Below are 16,475 nucleotides of genomic sequence, written 5' to 3'. Positions count from 1 at the left end.
TAATATTTCTTAAAATGAGCAAATTTGTGGTGTTTCATAATTTATATCTTTGATTGCATGAGATGGAATCGGTGGATGATGGATCCTTCAAGTGGACAACACCATGCATAATGGCCCATGGGAACCTTATTTTGTAATGAATCTAATGATGATAGAGTTTGTTTATTTTTTCTTTATTATTTTGTTTTTGTTATTTTTTATTTTTATGATCTTTTTCTTTATTGCTAATTTGCTATGATGGAAATGGACTATCTAATATGTATAGAGTTGAAAATTGCTAATCTTTGTGAATGTTTTTATTGAATGGCAATTTGTTAAGCATTGGTATATATTATTATTACATTATTTTTTTCCATTTTTCATTAAGGGTTTTTTAACGGGTCGGGTCAGGTCGGATCATGTCTATTCGATATGACCTGGTTATTTTAGACGGGTTAAGCGGATTGTGTCGGGTTACCTGTATATTTCCCGTGTTATAATTGTGTCAGACTCACTAACCCGTTTAACTAAACGAGTCGTGTTCGTGTATAAGGTAATTGTGTCGCGGGTCTGAACAAGTCGTAATCATGTTTACCCGATTACCTGTTTTGGCGGCCTTACTTTTACTCGCATTAAAATTATAAGGAGAGGGACAAAATTCCCTTAACATGCCCAATGCACATAGCCATACCTACAGTCTACTTTTAAAAACAAATGTAATTACGAAAAGGCCCAAGTAAAAAATGAAGAAAATTTGACTTGAGGAGGGCAATCTGTGTAAAAAATGTACGGTGCTTATTATTGTTTACACAACTTTGGGGTTGCCATGGACCCCATCCTTGTACATAAGTCCTCCTAGCCTCTATGATTTAAGATCAAATATGGGATCTATCATTAAAGCATTCGCATTGAATTCTTTATATTTGTCTTTTTCCTAAAATTCAAAAAAAAAATAAATAAATAACATTTAACAAATTCTTTATCTAATGTTAAATATATCTCTTATTAGATATCCTCTCCTACCATAAAGGGTTGAAAAAGTAAAAGATATCGCCTTTTAATCTTATTTCCCATACCATTTGTCTTTCCTTTTCTTTCACATTGAAAATAAAAGATTTATGAAAATTTTGTTACAGAATAGAAATATTTAGAGAGTATTTTTGATGGTTTTAAAAAGTAGCTAGCTATAACAACAAAAGTAGAATTTTAGATTTAAATGAAAAGAATTTTGAAGAATTCAATATGAAAATTGGCCGTGAAAAACAAAAAGAAAAATCAGCAAAAAAGAAATCACAACCACATATATTATAAAATACATTAACACCTACATATAGAGCAAAAGTAAACTATACATTTGAGAAATCGATAGCCATCCCAAATGCTTCTCAATATAAACTTAAAACAAAATATGTACTGTTTTGCCACATCAATATATTAATTTTTTTATTAATTTAATTTAAAAATTAAATCTAAAAAAAAACAAAAACATTGAAGGGGTGGCCGAAAAGCCACCCCTAACCCCTATGGAGTCGCCACTCCATAGGGGTTAGGGGTGGCCGCAAGCCACTCGTAATTACGTATACGCCATACCAATTGAGCATTATTAAAGTTGGTTTCATGCATGGTAATAATTATAGAAATATTTAGAGAGTATGTTTAGTGGTTGTAAAAAAAAAGTAGGTAGCTAAATCAACAAAAATAAATTCATAGCCATCCCAAATGCTTCTCAGTATAAACTAAACAGAATTAAGAAGGGGAAGCCACTTTTGGAAAAAAACAGAGAGAGTAAAAGCCATGGAGCAGCTGTTGCTTCTTTTTAAGATCATCATCACAATCGCCTTGCTTGGCTTGGTTACCACGTTAATGAAGATGTGTGAAGCTCTAATATTGAAGCCAAAAAGGCTTCGAGGAATACTGAGAAAACAGGGGATCAGAGGCCCTCCACCCTCTTTTTTGATTGGAAATATTGGTGACATGAAGAAAACGAAATCCTCACCCTCAAAGGCTCAACAAAAAGAAGAGCAAGCAATAACCCACAATTGCTATTCTGCAATCTTTCCATTCTTTGACGAGTGGAGAAAATCATATGGTAATAACATCAATAGCAGTGCTAGAATTTAGTTTCAATTCTCATATATTCTTGTAAAATCTGATTGGTTGTTTATTTTAACAATTTTTTTTTTTTTTTTTTTTTGGATGAATAAGCTCTTTTTTATAGACAAACCAAACTCAACATTATTAGAGCTCAGGTTTACCCACAAATTTCTGCCCAACAGTTCACGGGAGAAACGGGTTATCGTTGTTCCAACCCAAGGCCCGATGTGTGAGGGGGAGATTGTTCGGGTTATACTACATCGGTTATGCAAGGGGTTGGTGGTTAATTTACAAATGTGAGGGAAAGCCTTACCTTTTGGAGTTGAGATAGGCCTAAAACCACCCAACACAAACACATCAAACACCCAAAAGAAACCCACAAAACACTACAAGTGAGGAGGCTATCAACAAACACTGTTAGAATATACTATGTGAGAATATATCAAATCTCACATCATATATCAAACACAACAGCAGTCTAGCAGAGAGCAGGTACCAATCCCTAGTAAATAAACAGAAATTCTGCAGAACCCAGCAACAAACACTGCAAACAGAACTCCCCTACTTTTTAAAGCCCCATTTAAGAAGAAGATTCAAGCAATTTTTCATTACCAACCACAAGATAAAAAGAATATATGCTTGGGGGTGGCTAGGGGAAACCAGACAACTTTCCACCAATCCACAACCAAACTCAATCATTCACCACACTCGAGAGCTTAGCATCTAAACTTGTCAAAAGGATTCCACCAATCCACCCACAAGTGAATATCTTTTCCATTGCCAACCTCAAAGTTTATACAATGTCTAGCAAACTCACGCAACTTCAAAATCTCTCGCCAACTCCACGAGCTATTCTTGGATATTTTTAACCAGTTTTGCTATTATAATGTCTTTAGGTCCAATATTTATGTTCTCACTTGGCAACATACAAATACTGCACATGAGCGATCCTGAGGTGGTGAGGGAAATAAGCATATGCACTTCCTTAGTCGTTCGAATGCCTTCCTTTGAATCCAAAGCGGTTGAACCTCTGTTTGGCGAAGGGATCCTGACTTCAAATGGAGCAACATGGGCTCACCAGAGGAAAATCCTTGCTCCCGAACTATACATGAATAAGGTTAAGGTATATATATGCTTCAAATCGAACGTGTATGGCTACATTTTTCTTGACTAATTATTTAAATTATGAAGTTTGCTGTTAAAATAAAATGAATATAATTCCAATAGTGGTGCAATTTGTAGGGCATGATGAAGATAATGGTGGAGTCCTCGATGACAGTGGTGAACTCATGGAGGATAGAATGTGAGGGTGGAGTTGCAGACGTTCACATTGATGAATATATGAAAAGCATTTCGGGAGATGCAATAGCAAGAGCCTGTTTTGGGAGCAACTATTCCGAAGGGAAAGAGATATTTTCAAAGCTTGAAGCACTTCAAGTGCACCTGTCTAAAAGTTTATTCAAGATTGGCATTCCTGCACTGAGGTTTGATCCTTTTCTATCTCAATTTCTATTGTCACTTTGGATGGATAGAACAGAGGAGCAATAAAGGAGCAAAGTCGGTTGAAATTGGAAGGGAGCTCATGGACTTGGCAACTCTCTTTCCCTCTTTACTTTTTCACTTAATTATTTTTCTGGGTCTTTATTGATTTACTTAAATTTAAAATTTTCTTTTTCTTTCTGCAAATTGGTTGATAAGATACTGAGCTATATATGGAAATTAGTTAATAACGGAAACTTGGTTTTTCGAATCTAAATTGTTCTTCTATTTTCCTACTTCAAGTTGGATTACTTGATCATTCTAAGACGGTTTTTGTTAGAGTAAACACTCAAAGATAAACACAGAAGCTATTGAAAGGTGGACATGAAAGATAAACACAGAAATTAGATAAAAATTTATTGTGGTGTTGCAATCAATCAGGTATCTTCCAACTAAGGGTAACAGGGAAATATGGAGGCTAGAAAAAGAGGTTGGCGCTTTGATTCTCAAGACAATAAAGGAAAGAAAGGATGGAGCATCAGAGCATGATTTCTTAAATAAGATCATTGAAGCTGCCACCAACAGTGACCTTTCTCAAGATGAGATAGATCGGTTCATTGTAGACAATTGCAAGAACATATACTTTGCTGGGTACGAGACTACTGCTGTCTCCGCCACGTGGACATTGATGTTGTTGGCCTCAAATCCAGAATGGCAAGCCAGAGTTCGTGCCGAAGTGCTCCAAGTTTGCGGTGGTCAAATACCTGATGCTGACATGCTTCGCAAGATGAAAGTAGTAAGTTCTTTCTATTTTCATTCATATATATATAGATAGAAGGGGCATCATGTTTGCTATATATAAACATTCACCACCCAACATTTTGTCAATAACTCACTTGGATTTACCTTTAACCCATCACAGTTGACCATGGTAATTCATGAATCATTGCGACTTTACCCTCCAATTTCGTTGGTGGCCAGAGAGGCATTGGAAGACTTAAAATTTGGAGATATTCGCGTGCCTAAAGGTTTCAATGTCGTGACCTTGTTAGTAGCCTTACACCAAGACCCTGATATTTGGGGACCAGATGCCAAGGAGTTTAACCCTGAGAGGTTTGCTAATGGAGTCAGTGGTGCGTGCAAGCTCCCTCAAGTCTACATGCCTTTTGGATTTGGGTCGCGTAAGTGTTTGGGGCAAAACTTTGCCATAGTAGAGCTCAAAATTATTTTAGCTCTAATTGTGTCCAACTTCTCATTCTCCTTGTCATCGAAATACAGGCACTCCCCGGCAATGACTTTAGTTATAGCGCCTGAACATGGTGTCAATCTCCTTATTAAGAGCTTGTGACATATTGGAGTATATGTTTATATCTTCATTCTAGTTTACATTTCTACATGTTTAATTTTTTTTTTCGAGTCCAAGTTGTCAAAGAAATGGTGTAGAAGATTTGGGTACTTCAATTGAAGAAGAACTCCATTCAAGGGTGCCTTGCATGGAAGAATCCAATTCAATTCCCAAAGGAGTCAACCAAGTGCAATTTATATCCCTCTCTGTGAATCAGGGTGATTCTAGGATTACGCAATGTGCATCCAACTGCTACATGTCTTAGTTGTTTTAGTCTACATTTATCTTAAATAAGTAGACAAATTATATAAAGTCATGCGCTCTTTTTATCAAGCATTCAATGAAAAGTTATATTATGTCTAAACTTGTTTGAGTTGTGAAATCTCTTTAAAAGAGAAATCGGGATAGCTAAATCCAGGAAACTGCTTATCTATAGAAGATTAAATTACAAACAATTTATACTTATAAAACCTTCGAAGTACACACTAATGCACCCAACAAACGACCCGTTTGTCTGCTACTTCAGTAACTCCAGGACTATGGCCAATCTTCCATGTGATCTCCTTTTTGGGAACTCCAGTGGCTTGAAGGTTTTTTAAATGTGGAGGTTTGTGTGGTTTACGCAAAATAACTCTAAGAGAGATAGCTCACGAAGGCGTAAGTAACGAAGAAAACTCTTTTAGTAAACTTCAACATGGCTAAGGGTCTGTAGAAAAACGTGCATTGTGAGGCCATAAATAGACTTGAGAAACTTGGAGTTACAATCTAAACTCGATTTCTCAATTAATGTGGATTCTAAGTTAGGTTTTGAACCTAAAGGTAAACTTGTAATGCCCTCAAATTTAATTAATAAAAATAATTAACGTGGAGAGTTACTAGTGTTAAACACAATACAGAACCTCCTGATGATCTTGCTGCTCATGCAGCAGATGTTCCAGCAGCTACTAGAGCAGCAGAAGAACCTGATGATCTACACAACAAGCATGGCATCACGAGTGGGCTCGAGCGCATTCACTAGAGTGCTTGAGCATAATAACCAACGGCTACTTTGCATCATGAGTGGGCTCAAGCGAATTCACTATAGCGCTCGAGCGTAGTCACCAACGGGTATGAGTTGTTTACTTCTACTGCAACTCTTAGCTGTGTTTTCTGTCATTGAATGCAACCAACCATTGGTTGCATTCAACCACAACTCTTGTGGTTATATTTAATTAGTTCTCTCTTCTGTGTTAAGTCCTCTATTGTATCTCTTCTCTTCTCTTAGATTATTTCTACTTCAAGTTTATCTTGTTGTAATACCTCAACTTTTTAAATTGTTTTAAAAAAAGTTATTAATCCCTTACTAAATGAGCTAACAACCTTCTAAATCAGCCCTAAACAGAAAACCCTAAGCGATCTCAGCATAACCCATAGCCTTCACACTTGGCCATGAAGCCTTTGAAGTGAAACCCAAACCTACCATTTCTGACCGTACGTACGCCCAGGGGACCGGACGTACGCTCTTGTCTTTAGTAGAGGATGTACGCGTGGGGACCACCAGATGTACGCTCTTGTCTCTAGTACCGGACGTATGCCAAGAGACCACACCGGACGTACTCTGCCAATAGTACACCATACTCTACAAATAGTACAGGACGTATGTCAGGGGACCACACCAGACGTACGCTGCTTTTTTGAGTAGTTGGTGAACGCCTCCAACTTTTCTCCTCTATAAATACCAACCCCTCCCCACCCTCAAACTCACCACTTACGCCTCCAAGCTTTCTGTAACCACCAAGTGAGTGTTCCTTGTGAGTTTTGTGTTTTGAGAAACAGAAAGAAGAAAGCTTGTGTTCTTGCCATCCCCTAAGGTAAACCCTGCCTATTTTACACTTTCACTATTATTTTATTGTTTTCCTAAATGCTGTGAGTTTTCGAAAGGATGTTATGTTAGGTTTTCACTCCTTTCCTTACAAACCAAGAAATGTTTTTAAAAGAGTTTCGAAAGCTCCTTTGATTTCTTGTATTGCATGATGTTGAGTTTTCTTATGATGCATGTGCTTATTTTACAGCCTAGAAGGAGTTATAGTAGCCTCTAGATTGCATAGGAGCCTTGAAACCCCGTTAGGAGCTTTTGGCTGAATGCCAACTCACTAATCGAACGTACACTCCTTGAGCCTGAACATATGGTCAGGAGGTCAGAAATCCACCTTAGCCCCATTTGTGAAACTTAGGCCCTAGCAACCCTTTTGTTAGATAAGGCTTAGTATCTTACTTGTAAGGGTCCTCTAGTATTATGTATAATGGTGTGTTATATTTCATTATAGCAGGATTTAGTAATGTCGGAGGATTCAAGCAAGCGTACGAGGTAAGTAAACACTTACAAACACTTTCTTAAAAACGTGGGATATGTCAGTTGACTGACCACGAGAATGATATGAGCATATCTATTTTTCGTAATAACTTGGTAACTGCTTTATTAATTGAATAATAAGATGCATCGTATGACATGGTACACCGGTACGTGCGGTATAAATGGTCATGGGCTTACTATATAGACTTTATTCTATGGTCAAATGTGTGTGTGTTATATAGGCCTTGGATCCAATGGTTGTTTTATGGCTGGCACAGCCTTAACAGGCAGCAATTACAAGACGGACATCATTAGCGATGTGGGCCACCTGAGGTCGGACTCGATCATGCTGCTAGTGTTATGTACGGTAGCATACAATGACTGAGGGCATTGACATTGTATTACAGGCCCCCAAGGAGAGCGCCAACCCTGCTGAGAAGAGGTAATATCTCGGATAGACCATACATGAGAGTTATAACCTATAAAGCATTAGTTTTTCCTGCATTAAAATATTTAGGCATTTGTAGCAGGGAGTACACCACTCTTTTATTAACCAAACAATACTTTTACTGTGTATTAACGGGGGAAACAACTCTTTTAAATGTTTACTAAAGCTACACATTTATTTCTGCTTAAATGAACTCATATCATACTGAAACTGTGAGATTTGCTTACTAAGTCGTTAGATTTACGTTGTTACTACCCTTTTAGGAAGTTTGTCACTTAAACCCAAGAGTGGCTATGGACCTTGCTTTAGAATCTTTATGCTGCTATCAAGTTTGTTTTACATTGTTATTAGCTGTTCCATATCTTTAATTTGAGGATTTTACTTATACCATGACAATGTAAATAGTTTTTCCCAAATTGTAGTTCACCTTCGTATGCATTACTCTGAAATTCTTAGAGGGGCGATTCCCCATTTAGCCACAAGTTGGTTTAACTGAGGCAATTGCCAGTAACCCTGCCAGGTTAGCCAAGGCTAATTATGGGGATGTTACACTTGATAACTTGAAGTTTGATTATACTTGTAACTCCTTACCTATTTATACTCAACGAGAATGCAGTAGAAAGTATTTCGCCAAAATCAATTTCTTTAGTTTCTCTTTATGGTATCAAAGCCCTTGTAGGCACACACCCGAAATTTCTTTTTCTTTATCATCAACCTGTCTGCAATGGCAATTCCCACATCCCTTTCGGCACCAACCTTTTCTCCACCTACACTTTCCTAATTCAATGGAAATCTTGAAGGTCCAAACTACCTTGGTTGGACAACACAATTTCTTCCTATCCTGCACACTTATGATCTGGTAGGCATTGTTGATGGATCTAAACCATGCCCTCCCAAATTCCTCAGAGATGACAGCGAGAAGGAAACTCTCAATCCAGAATTCACTATCTAGAATAGAAAGAATCAATCTATCCTCAGCTGGATCAATGTGACACTCTCTGAGAAGGTTCTGTCCACAGTTTATAGACTTAATCCTTCCAGACAAGTCTAGTCAGCTTTAGCAACTAAGTTTGCCAATGATTCTAGGTCTCGAATTTCCAATCTCAAAAGACATTTACTGAGTCTCCACCGAGGCTCCTTAATCTGTTAAGATTACATTTAATAAGCCAAGGTATGGTCTAATCAATTAGCAGCAGTAGGGAAACCTATTCTTGATGAGGATTTGATTTCTTTCTCCTGAATGGTCTTAACCCTTCCTTTAATAATTTTGTTACTACTGTCTCTCTACTAACTCGAGAGAGACAACTCACACTTGATGATTTTCAAGAGGAGCTTATCAACCATGAAACACTGCTCAACCAGCAGCAAGCTTCATCTGCAGATATTTCAACTTTTGCCCTGTTTACACAGAAGCAGGGTCAGAAGTCCTTCAAAGGCCGTGGTCCATTCCCTGCTAAGTTTCCCTCTAGAAACTTCAACCCTAGACCACCTACACCTACTGCCAAATTCTCTACTAATGTTTCCAGTGCTACACCAAGGTACAAGACCACTCCTGCTCCAAGGTACAACACTTCTTCTGGCTTACTACCATAACCAGGATCAAGTCACACATCTCCTTCAACTCTAGTCCTCGAGTACCATGTAAAATATGTGGGAAGATAAACCACCAAGCCTTGGACTGCTACCATAGGAATGACTATTCATTTCAAAGGAGACATCCACCTCCTTAACTAGCTGCAATGGTGGCTCACTCCAACAATGTCTATGAAGATCCTCAATGGTTTGTTGACAGTGCAGCCAATACACACATTACTCAAGACTTGGAGAACCTCAACATTCAGCAACCCTTCCAACACAATGAAATTGTTGCTATTGAGAATGGAACATCCCTTACTATAGCAAATTCGGGTTCCACAACTCTTCACTCCTCTAACTCTATTTTTCAACTCAATAATGTTTTACACTGCCCTCAATCTATTGCAAACCTTGTGTCAATTCAACATATCTGTCATGACAATGCATGCTTCTTTATTTTGACATCATCCAACTTCTATATCACTAATTTTCATACTAGAACAATCCTCCTAGAAGGGAAGAGTGAGAATGGTATGTATCCTCTTTGGCTAGGCAAGAAGTCTCACAAAGGCAACAAGTCATTTATAGCTTTATTAGAAATAAGAACTTCATGCTTAGTATGGCATTTTAGGTTAGGTCACCCTGCTAATTATGTAGTTACTCAAGTTGTTAGAGATAACAATCTCCCTCTTTTCCATTCAAATTCTATGTCAGATTCAATTTTCAATAAAAGTATCCTTTGTGAGTCATGTCAATTGGGCAAAAGTAAGAAACAACCATTTTCTGCTTCTAACCATGTCGCTTTATCTACACTCCAACTCATTCATACCAATATTTGGACTTCTCCAATAATGTCTATCACTGATTATAAATATTATATTGTGTTTGTGGATGATTTTTCAAGGTTCACATGGATTTATCCTTTACATACCAAATCTGAAACTTCTTGTGGAAAACCAATTCTCCACAGCCATCAAGGAACTCCAATCTGATGGAGGAGGTGAGTATACCTCTCTTCATTTCCAATATTTTTCTCAAAACCAATGGCATTGTTCATAAAAAAAGCTATCCATACACTTCCACTCAAAATGGTCTTGCAAAGAGAAAGCTAAGGCACATTATTGAGACTAGATTAACTTTGTTAGCTTACTCTCATCTTTCTAATAGGCATTATGTAGACTCATTTATCACTGTTGTGTATGTTATAAATAGATTGCCTACATCTGTCCTCCAAAACATGTTTCCATAGTCTAAATTGTACACCAAAGCACCTTACTACCAAAAACTTAAAGTTTTTGGATGCTTGTGTTATCCCCTACTGCAGCCTTACAATGCTCACAAACTAGATTATAAGTCTAAACCTTGTATCTTCTTAGGTTACAACTATGCAAGTTACAAATGTCTAGATCCAGTCACCAACAAGGCTTACCTTTCAAGACATGTTGTGTTTGATAAGAATTCTTTTCCTGCCAAGGATCCTGCTACATAACACTTTCCATCCAAGTTGCATTCCACAGGTGATTCTAACTTCCCTCTACCTACTATTTCTTCTTTTATTACTGAACCTCCAAATTACACTCACTGTATAATTCAGCAGCCACACACTACAGATCAGCCAAACTTACCTTATGTTGACCTAAACCCTATTGTGACCTCTACAACAATCCCATCCCACCCTATGATTACAAGATCTAGGGCTCACCTTTTAAGCATAACACCTACTGCAAAACACTCATTTACTGTAGCACCTTCATCTTCCTCTGCAGGTCAATCTGCTCAACCTATGGCTGAACCTATTGCTCAATCTCTTGCTGCTGCTTTACCTAAACCTCCTACCCCTCTCCCACTGCCGCGCGTGGAGGTGCGTGGAAAGACCCTTCCGGCACGTGGAACACCATGGAGGCGCGTGACTGACAAATAGATCCTTCTGGAGGCGCGTGAGGGAGCGTGGAAGCTTGGACGGCTGAGATTTTTTCAGATTTGGACTCGTATGCGTCTGATCTATCGTCTAGAGTGGAGCATGTAGCTCTGGCAAGGGCAGTTGCGGCATGTGGACGCGCGGACCGTAACTGGTGTAGGCGTGTGGCAGTGCGTTGGAGGGCCGATGGCAACGTATCTTCCACAAATCTGTAGATCTGTGCCTCGCAAGCATGAATTTGGGATAAATTTTCCCAGATGAGGCTGCATTGAAGGTGCGGATGAGATTTTGAGCAAAAAACCGCTTGGTGGCACGCAGATGACCGAAAAAGGGAGGTCGCCGGAAGGAGCATCGTAAAATGTCAAAGACGTTTATTGGATGCCACAAGAAAGTGGCTCTGATACCATGTTAAATATATTGTTGAATATAGTGTGGACAATGAAGAAAGAGAGAGAGAGAGAGAGAGAGAAGAGAGAGAGTGGAATGAAACAATGGACTACATTGTATTATTTTCTTCTATATTGATGATTTGTTTACATAACTCTTTATTTATAGAGAGAAGAAGTAGTGGGCAAGAAACCCTAGACTAAACACTAGAATATGTAAGGAAACATAATAAAGTAAATAATATCAAATATTCTAACAAATAAAATAATGCAATTCCTACACCATATCATGATGGGGAGGGAGGGTATTCAGGGGAGTAATGGCAAAGCTTACATCCATAGTAAGGTAGATAATGGAAAGAGTAGTATTGATATAATAAAAGAAGTTGAAAAAGTAGTGGTGGAAGGTGCAGAGAAGAAGATGGACATTGATCTCACAATGTCCGATCCTAAAATCACAGAAGTTGTCTTATATGATGCAGACCCTATGGACGAGACGCATGGGGTGCGAACTCCACAAACGTCCATCCATGGATCACATATAACCAGGGGATGGAAGAAACAAGCTCGTAAAGGGAAGATGGTGAGTGATCCCAAGAACTTATTGACTGTTCCCCTAGGAAAAAGGAGGGTTGAGGAGACTTTAGAGGAAGATATGATTACTACAAGAAGAAGGAAGATAAAAGGAAGCATGAAGGTAGGGGTTTCAAATATTATGGAAATGGCAGAGGCTGTAATCTAGCCCTGCCTCGCCATAAGTCTTTTAAGCTGGAACTGCCGAGGCTTGGGAACCTTCAGATAGTTCGTGACCTATGCCAAATGGTAAAGGAGAAGACACCCAAATTTTTGTTTCTTATGGAAATAAAAATCTGTCAAGAAACAATGCAACGAATTTGGATAAAACTTGGTTTTGAAGATATGTTGGCTATTGATCCAGTCATATTAAGTGGGGGAGTGGCTTTGTTTTGGAGAGATGCTAAGGACTAAGGAGTAGATATTCACAACTACTCCCTAAGGCACATCAATGCTATTATTTCAATAGAAGAGTCTGTTGTTTCATGGAAATTTACGGGAATCCGGATCGAGCTAAGAGGCCAGAATCATGCAAATTGTTATCTTATCTTAAGAATTTCAATCCTCATCCATGGTTGTGTGTCGGTTATCAAGGAAGTACTTATACATGGAGTAATAAGCAAGACGTGGGGGTTTTTTCACAAAAGCTAGGCTTGATAGGGCGACAGCTACAAAAGACTGGTGTACTATTTTTAATAATGTTGTCGTTGAGGTACTTGCAGCCCGGAGTTCTGATCACAGCCTCCTGTTTGTGAGTTTATTGAAGAAAAAATATGGGAGACGAAATAAGAAAAAGCCTTTTAGATTTGAGGCGAGTTGGGGTACATATGTTTCTTGTAGGGATATAGTGAAGGAGGCTTGGGGGGAAATGGATGGTGGGGACAATTTTACGCAGACAGCAAAAAAAAAAATTGCAAAGGTGTCAACAAGCTTTGACCGATTGGAGTACAGCAAAGTATGGATCTATAGAAAAGGAGATACAACAAAAAACAAGGAGATTAGTTGCTCTACAAAAAATTAAGGGCCAGACAATCTAAATACTATCAAGCAGTTACAAAGGGAGATTGAACATTTATTGGCAATGGAAGATGTGAAGTGGAAGCAACTAGCCAAGCGTAATTGGTTTAGACAAGGAGATCGGAATACCTAATTTTTCCATGCATGGGCGAATCATCGGAGGAAAATAAACCACATTGGCAAGATCATTGACAAAGAGGGTATTTTATGGAAAGAGCATGAAGAAATCGGGAAATCTTTTATAGAGTGTTTCCAGAATTTGTTTACTTCGATAACTCCAGTGGGGGTGGAAGAGAGCATCCGGGATGTTGAGGTCCGGGTCACGGAAGAGATGAGCAGGCAGTTGTTGAGAAATTTTACGGCTGAGGAAGTTGACCTTGCTCTTTCCCAAATGCAACCACTAAAATCTCTGGGACCAGATGGATTTGCTACAGGATTCTATCAGCAATACTGGGACACGGTGGGGGTTGAGACTAGAAGAGCAGTTCTGAGCTATCTCCAGTCAGGTATTATGGATTTGGATCTAAATTCTACTTTTATTACATTTATTCCAAAAGCAACTCCTTCCATTAATGTTACTGATTTTCGTCCAACAAGCCTCTGCAATGTGTTGTACAAATTGATCTCAAAAGTGCTTGCTAATAGAATGAAGAGGGTGCTACCCCATATTATTGCTCAGAATCAAAGCGCTTTTATCCCGAGTCGTTTAATAACAGACAATGTTTTGGTTGCCTATAAGGCCTTCCATACTATGGATTCTAGAATGGCGGGGAAGAAGGGTTATATGGGTATAAAACTTGATATGAGTAAAGCTTATGATCGAGTGGAGTAGTGTTATCTAGAATCTATTATGCGAAAAATAGGGTTTGCAGAATGTTGGATCCAACTCATTATAGGTTGTTTCAAAACTGTAACTTATTCGGTGTTGATTAATGGTTATCCTCAAGGACGTATTGTTCCCACTAGAGGTCTTCGACAAGGTGATCCTTTGTCTCTGTATTTTTTCCTCATATGTGCTGAAGGTCTAAGTTATCTAATTTTGCAAGCGAAAAGGGATGGAAAAATTACTGGTGTTCCATTGGTTCGAGGAGGGCTACGGGTGAGCCATCTATTTTTTGCGGACGACAGTCTGTTGTTTTGTAGAGCAAATTTGATGGAATGGAGTTACATCTTTTGGCTGTTGTCTATATATGAGAAAGCGTCAGGTCAAAAAATCTACAAAGGAAAGACCGCCATTTTCTTCAGCAGAAATAAAAGAGTGAGTTTAGAAAATATATTTTATCCATAGCTGGAATTTCTGTTGCAAATAATTTTGAGAAATATTTGGGGCTGCCAGCGGTGGTGGAACAATAAAAAAATAGAACATTTGCTGGCATTAAGGGTCGGGTTAGGCAAAAACTAAGTGGATGGAAGGAGAGATTTCTATCCCAAGCGGTTCGGGAGATTCTTATCAAGGCTGTAGTCCAAGCAATTCCTACTTAGAGTATGAGTGTGTTCTTGCTACCTAAGACTCTATGTAGGGAATTGAATGCTTTAATGAGCAAATTCTGGTGGGGTGGGAAAGAAGATGAATCAAAGGTGGCGTGGATGAGTTGGGCGAGAATGGGGAGATCCAAAAATCAGGGAAGAATGGGGTTTAGGGTTCTGGAGAGCTTCAATCTAGCTATGCTTGCAAAATAGGGATGGCGATTCTTAAAATATCCTGATTCTTTAGTGGCCCAAATTTATAAAGCTAAATATTTTCCAAATAACTCTTTTTTGGAAGTGGAAATGGGAATGAGACCATCATATGCATGGAGGAGTATTGCTAGTTCTTGAGCCCTTCTCAAGTCAGGTTTAGTTTGAAGAGTGGGGAATGGGGAATCTATTAGAATATGGCGTGACAAGTGGATCACTACTCCTAGCTCCTATGAGATTCAATCCCCTATTAGAATTTTGGATTCTAAAAGCAAAGGTTAGTAAGCTTATTGACACTGATTCAAAATGGTGGAATATTGCTCTCATCCAAGAATTTTTTAATCCTGAAGAAGCGAAGAAGATATGCAGCATGGCTTTGAGCCCATACGATCATCAAGATACTTTGGTTTGGGTGGGTAATCCGAATTGGATGTTCACTGCAAGAAGCTCTTATCACATTGAGAAGGCAAGAGTTTTGGGTGAAAAAGGAGAATGCTCCACACTGTCATGTTTCAGCGAAACTTGGAAGAAGCTATAGAAGATGAAAGTCCCAGGGGTTGTTAAAAAAATTTTATGGAGAGTTTGCAACAACCTATTACCTACAAAAGAGAACCTTTGTCGGAAGGGCATTGTAAAGGACCCTATCTGTCCTATTTGCTGTGCATGGCCCGAAACTATAGGGCATATTTTATGGAAATGCAATTCGGCTACTGGGGTTTGGATGGAATGCAACAGGAAAATTGAAAAGCTCTCCCTTGATGAAGACAACGGTATTAGGCTAGTGGGGAAATGGATTGAGTTATTGGGTGATGATGATCTTGAGTTAGTAGTACTTGTGGCAAGGAATATATGGCTGAGGCATAATTCTGTGGTTTATGGAGGTGATCTTATGTCGCCCAAGCAGGTCAGCATTTCTGCACAAGAGGCTTTGGCAGGTTTTAAGGAAGCCACAGTGGACCAAGAACGTGGTCTAGGGAGGTTGAAGGGTCCTGGGCGACAGAAATGGAACAAGCCCCCAATGGGAGTGAAAAAAGTCAATTGGGATGCGGTGACTGATGAGCGTAACAAGAAGATGGGGGTGGGTGTGGTAATCCAGGAGATAGAGGGACGTTTGTTGGCTTCTCAATGTACTACAGTGCCTTTTATTGTCGATCCCACTATTGCTGAAGCTATGGCTACTTGGAAGGCTGTGATTTTTTGCAAAGATCTAGGATTTCAACGGATTTATTTAGAGGCAGATGCGCTTGAAATTGTTAACTCCTTACGTCAAGAAGGGCTCAGCTGGAGTCGATATGGGCAATTGATTGAAGACACTAGGGTAATTCTTAATAGTATCCAATCTTGGGTTGTAGGGCATGTTAGGTAGGAGGCAAATGAAACGGCTCATCATCTTGCGAAGTTGGCTCTTGGCCATGATGAAGAACATGGATAGAAGAAAATCCTATGTGTATTCGAGACATTGTAATTGCTGAGCAAGAGTCTATGGACTGATTTTTTATGAAAGATCGACCATTTTCAAAAAAAATATGGGGAAAATGCATTTTACCCTCCCGAACTATCCACTTAGTTGCAATTTGACCTCCAATACTTAAAAAGTGACACTTGACCCCCCCCTCCCTCCAAACTTCCAAATTGTTGCAATTCGACTATTC

The 16,475-nt window shown here is 38.9% G+C and overlaps 2 protein-coding genes across 2 annotated transcripts; both read left to right on the top strand.

Moving 5' to 3' along the window:
- Positions 1 to 1,773: 1,773 nt before the first annotated feature.
- Positions 1,774 to 5,217, top strand: LOC132167296 (cytochrome P450 714C2-like). The gene is made up of 5 exons (XM_059578215.2): positions 1,774 to 2,068; positions 2,970 to 3,196; positions 3,316 to 3,557; positions 3,994 to 4,348; positions 4,475 to 5,217. The coding sequence occupies exons 1-5, from the start codon at positions 1,774 to 1,776 to the stop codon at positions 4,898 to 4,900; spliced, it is 1,545 nt and encodes a 514-aa protein (XP_059434198.1). The 3' UTR covers positions 4,901 to 5,217.
- A 9,784-nt stretch (positions 5,218 to 15,001) lies between these two features.
- LOC148587366 (uncharacterized) lies at positions 15,002 to 16,189 on the top strand. Its single transcript, XM_088512566.1, has 2 exons — positions 15,002 to 15,327; positions 15,559 to 16,189. The coding sequence occupies exons 1-2, from the start codon at positions 15,002 to 15,004 to the stop codon at positions 16,187 to 16,189; spliced, it is 957 nt and encodes a 318-aa protein (XP_088368692.1).
- Positions 16,190 to 16,475: the final 286 nt, after the last annotated feature.

Source organism: Corylus avellana, chromosome 2 (assembly GCF_965113065.1).
Source record: "Corylus avellana chromosome 2, dhCorAvel1.hap1.2, whole genome shotgun sequence".
Lineage (NCBI taxonomy): Eukaryota > Viridiplantae > Streptophyta > Magnoliopsida > Fagales > Betulaceae > Corylus > Corylus avellana.
This window is presented reverse-complemented; position numbering and strand designations above follow the sequence as displayed.

What these genes read in the sequence shown, in the direction of transcription:
- LOC132167296 (XM_059578215.2), top strand. Translation starts at nt 1,774, where the DNA reads ATGGAGCAGCTGTTGCTTCTTTTTAAGATCATCATCACAATCGCCTTG. An exon ending in TATACATGAATAAGGTTAAG is followed by an intron (nt 3,197 to 3,315) that starts GTATATATATGC and finishes TGCAATTTGTAG; the next exon opens with GGCATGATGAAGATAATGGT. An exon ending in ATTGGCATTCCTGCACTGAG is followed by an intron (nt 3,558 to 3,993) that starts GTTTGATCCTTT and finishes GCAATCAATCAG; the next exon opens with GTATCTTCCAACTAAGGGTA.
- LOC148587366 (XM_088512566.1), top strand. Translation starts at nt 15,002, where the DNA reads ATGGGGAATCTATTAGAATATGGCGTGACAAGTGGATCACTACTCCTA. An exon ending in AAAGGAGAATGCTCCACACT is followed by an intron (nt 15,328 to 15,558) that starts GTCATGTTTCAG and finishes GGAATGCAACAG; the next exon opens with GAAAATTGAAAAGCTCTCCC.